The 4,778-nt window shown below is 42.6% G+C and overlaps 1 protein-coding gene across 1 annotated transcript; it reads right to left on the bottom strand.

Annotated features, from left to right (window-relative positions):
* Window positions 1-405: 405 nt before the first annotated feature.
* LOC308288914 (ZP domain-containing protein-like) lies at window positions 406-3,301 on the bottom strand (the record flags this gene model as incomplete). Its single annotated transcript, XM_080730388.1, has 4 exons — window positions 406-494; window positions 1,128-1,303; window positions 2,090-2,490; window positions 3,146-3,301. The coding sequence occupies 4 exons, from the start codon at window positions 3,299-3,301 to the stop codon at window positions 406-408; spliced, it is 822 nt and encodes a 273-aa protein (XP_080586514.1).
* Between the last annotated feature and the right edge of the window lie 1,477 nt (window positions 3,302-4,778).

The raw sequence follows: 4,778 nt of genomic DNA, 5'->3' as shown, positions 1-4,778 counted from the left end.
AAAGGAGGGGTTTAATTACTTTTCCTTTCCATATAGCTATACTGGTCTATCGATAAATGTGTGTAATCTCTGGGTTCTTGTCAAGGTGCAGGTTTGTCAATATACAATGTCCTTATATTTGGCAGATAATCACTGTTTACTTATTGATATCCATAATAATACATGTTTCCCTTAAAAACCTGCACTATCCAAACCTTTCACGCAGATTTAATTTCTTTGCTAAATAGTTACTTTATCGATTTTAAATAATTAAATCGAATCGTATCGTATCGCCATGAATGAACCAATATCGTCCATGTATCGTATCGTCAACCATGTGTTGTGATATGTATCGAATCGCTATTAAAATCTATCGTTACACCCCTAATGTGCATGGCAGATCAAGATGCAACACACATTGCTGCCTTAACCTTCAGTAGATGGCAGCAGTTCATATTTCATCCTGGTTGTCTTCTGGACCTTGTAGATGGCCACTGCACAGATCATGGCGACCACTGTGAGAAGACATCCAGCCACGAAGACCAGGTTCAGGTTCAGGTTCAGGCTGGTAGCTGAGGAAAAACAACAACACTGTGAGAACATGCATGATAGAACAACAGTGGGTCAGGACTGGATGGGTCGGTGAGTAAATACCCATTGATTTTCTGTTTGCTACATTTTGTTTATTTCTGTTTATTTTTTATTTTTTTTTATATTTTATTGGATTTCTTTCCCATTTTTAAAATACAGGACATAGGGGACAATGTACATAAATGTCATAATTTAAAAAAATAAATACAAAATCTAGCCTCTTTAAAAATAATATAATAATGATCCCATTTAAAAACACTTTTAAGGAAAATAGCCGTTATACAAGCTCACAACACGTTGCATGGCGACATGTTGCGAGCTTGTAGATCTGCTGTTTTCACTAGTTAACTTCTTTCTTTTTCAAACATTTCACGTCAAGGACCCCTAAATTAATATGTAACTGTCCGCAGATAAGGAGAGTGTAGACAGACAGAAAGCAGAGGGTCCATGACATGCTATACACACACAGTACTCCAGCTGGAATCAAACTGGGGGGAACTGCACACCTACTAGCACACTTCAATTCATCACAGACTTGAGAAAGGTTTCAGAGTCACCTGTGATCTCAGACGACCTTCTCAGGCGCAGGGGACCCTGGGAAATGTAGTGCCTTGCAGTTTGAATGACAGCCTCTCTCTTCCGTCGGTGGTTGGCTCCAGACTGAGTGGAGTTGATGCATCCCTTGGAACATCTGGCGTTGGGGTTCCCGGCTTCACACAGCATAACAGAACAGCTGATGTACACCTGAGACAAACACAGTTTAAAACCTTGTTTCTTTGTGGAAATAATTGTACCATCACTGGAGCTAAACAGTTCCCTGTCCACTGTTCCAGCCGCACACCACATAGGCTCTGTGTAGCCTGCAGCGGGTCGCTGGTTCGATTCCCGAGCCCGACCAGATGTCGCTGCGCGTCACTCCCCATCTCTCCCCCATTTCCTGTCAGTCTACTATCGTAGTAGACTGAAAAAAAGAAGAAAAAAAATCCCTGTTTACCTGATCATGCGATCCAATGAATTTGAAGGCCTCCATTGAAAACTGGAAATGTCTCTCATGGCGTGGTGAAAGAACTTCAACAGTGTGGTCCACGGTACACCTGGTTGGAAACAAGAACAAAACACCTATTGATGCTAAGAGAGTGTGGTGTATATTCTCACAAAAAACTAATAGTATAATAACACAAACATAACATTTTTTGTGCAGCTTAGAACACAAAAAAGCAGGCATTTATGTGAGAGAAATTATAAAAGCAGTAATGAATTCATTGTGTGACAATGTTTCCGTATTCTGTTGCATGGTATTCCCCCTGGCTTGTAACTTCCTCAACTGGAAGCTCAAATATCATTATGAATACTATAATAACAATAACCTAAATCAGAGATTCCTAGGCCAAGGAACCAGAAATAGCCAGGCTGTGATCTCCACTCCCCCCTATTGGGAAACGGCCTAAATATGGCTTAAAAAAAGACTAAAGGGTGTGCGTGCGACGTGCGTGTGTGCTGTGTTGTAAACTGCACTCACCCATGTTCTATGATGGAGTAGGCTGGTTGGTAGCTGGGGTTGTCGTACGGCGCAGCTCTGCAGGACACCACAAACAGCTCGGTGTTGTTGAGTGAAGACGAGGCCTCTATCTCCATGTAGATCTTGTCCCCTACGTCGTACTCCAGCGGATAGGAGCGGGGGTCCATCATGGAGGTGAAACGCCGGCTGTGAAAGAACTCAAACTGGTAGGTGAACGTACCGAAGCCCTTCTCCTGGACCGTGACGTTGTTTCTGTGGACGCTGTAACTCAGGGTCACGTTGCCAGTCTTGGGGTACTGGCAGTAGACCTCCACCTCCAACAGGTGCGTGCGGGTGATGACGTCACTGGTGTTGTCAACGGTGGTGATGGCATTTTTGAAGATGAGGTTCTCGTCATCCTCCTGTACGCAGGAGATTTTAGTTTAGTCTAACCCAGTGGTTATGAAGATAGGAGTTTAGTCTGACCCAGTGAAGGTAGGAGTTTAGTCTGACCCAGTCGTTCTGAAGGTAAGACTTTATTCTGACCCAGTAGTTCTGAAGATAAGAGTTTAGTCTGATCCAGTAGTCATGAATTAACAACTTGGATGAAAGTGATACCAACATTGAACACTGGAGTCTGTTTGCAGCCTGATTACATAAGCATTGTTGCATTGTTATTTGTATTGTCCATTTCTCTCTCTCTCTCTCTCTCTCTGTGTGTGTGTGTGTGTGTGTGTGTGTGTGTGTGTGTGTGTGTGTGTGTGTGTGTGTGTGTGTGTGTGTGTGTGTGTGTGTGTGTGTGTGTGTGTGTGTGTGTGTGTGTGTGTGTGTGTGTGTCTGACTGACAGGCAGGCATGCTGACAGACAGACAGACAGACAGACAGACAGACAGACAGACAGACAGACAGACAGACAGACAGACAGACAGACAGACAGATAGACAGACAAACAGATCACATTCCTTAAAGAGGCAGCGCAACAGAACAATACAACACAACTCTCTAGTACCACAGCCCCATTACATAATTATGTGTAGAACAGATGTGACCAACTAGCATCCAGGAATGACTACTTTACCTCAATCTCAGTACCACAGCCACTGAGGGGGATCACTGCTATGATGTGAGTGCTGTTTTGTTGGCTTTCCAGACTGCAGGCTACGTTGCTTGGATCATTGAGTCGCAGATGTCCTTCAAGTCCCCTGAATGAGGATTTGTTCACCTCTACTGTCATGGCGGTCTCATCGCAAATCACATTGGCTTTCACTGAAATGAAAGGTTTCCAGAAGATGATGATGATAGTATAACCCACATAAGTTGTTCATTTGTTTTAGATTGAACACTGCTTAAATTGTCGCTGTCAATGTTTCAACAGAAATAAAGACCTTTTGGTTATAAGATGGTGTTGTGCAATTTTGGGCCTCGAACCCCCGGTGCGTCAGGCTACATTGAGCCAGGCGTTGCATTTTGTTGTTAACGGGCCACTCCCGCAAACTTTGTTAGCCAAAGCCAATTGCAATGGAACCTGATAAATGTGACAGCTAAGTAGTGATCACTCGACTACAGAGATAATGTGTGGCGTTTCATGCCGATCGGTCGAGATGAAAATGTATCGTCATTTCGTTAGACTTACGAGACAGTGGTTCAGTGGTTGTACTTATTTCTGTGGTAGTGGGGGCCATGGTTGTAGGCGCTGCAGGTGGAGATAACAACAATGACACATGTAACTCATCAAACCACTTCCTCAGATTTCTGAATTTGAAATATGATGCAGTAGTAAACAGGTGTTATGGTTCACCCACCATTTGAGACAGAGACGATGACACAGCGAAGCTCCGACTGATATTTGTTCGCACTGTGAAAACAAACACATTTTACCTGTTAGTCTGTAAGCTATTAAAAAGAAGTGATGCAATAACTTGACTTTCCACTCCAAAATTAGGTAGCAAACAGAACAAACACAATGAACTATAGTAAACATAACACTTTGTTTACTGGTACAACACTATGAAGATTAGAGAATACAAAACATTTCAGTTATACATTTTCTTAGTGGTGACTTTTTTTTCCTTTATCCAGCCAATGATACGGTAGGATCTCTGCTATACAGATTTTGTAGATCCCAATAGCACTAACAAAAATAGGGAGAACTACTTCATAAAAATAATGACGCTCGTACACAAATAACACATTGCTTTTATCATCATGCTCATGTAAAACAAATAAGAAAAGTAATATAGTAACTGACCTAATGACACTGTAAAATAATACTCTATAAGTCTAAGACAATAGGAAAAGTAAAATGGGCAGACAGACAGACAGACAGACAGACAGACAGACAGACAGACAGACAGACAGACAGACAGACAGACAGACAGACAGACAGACAGACAGACAGACAGAAAGGAAGATCATTTAAGTACTGCTGACCTGTTGGTCTGAGCAACAAAGCAGACAGGGTGATGTTCTCCAACCTCTGACTGTGATGCTGTCCATCTCAGGATGAACTGTCCCTGTGCTGGTACAGTCAGGATCATGTTGTGGGGTCCACTGAACAACAGCTGTGAGACCCTACAACACCACCAGAGAAGAGAACATGGTTCAAACGTTTTAATTTACTTTTTCAGACCTTTAGAAGGGACACCCCAGGACAACAAAACACCAACTAAATGACTTCATTCTGTATGGCAGATGTGCAGAACCCCTTTACA

Source organism: Nannobrachium achirus (assembly GCF_963921795.1).
Source record: "Nannobrachium achirus genome assembly, chromosome: 7".
NCBI classification, from domain to species: domain Eukaryota; kingdom Metazoa; phylum Chordata; class Actinopteri; order Myctophiformes; family Myctophidae; genus Nannobrachium; species Nannobrachium achirus.
The sequence above is the reverse complement of the archived record's forward strand: the minus strand, read 5'-3'. Positions and strand labels throughout refer to the sequence as shown.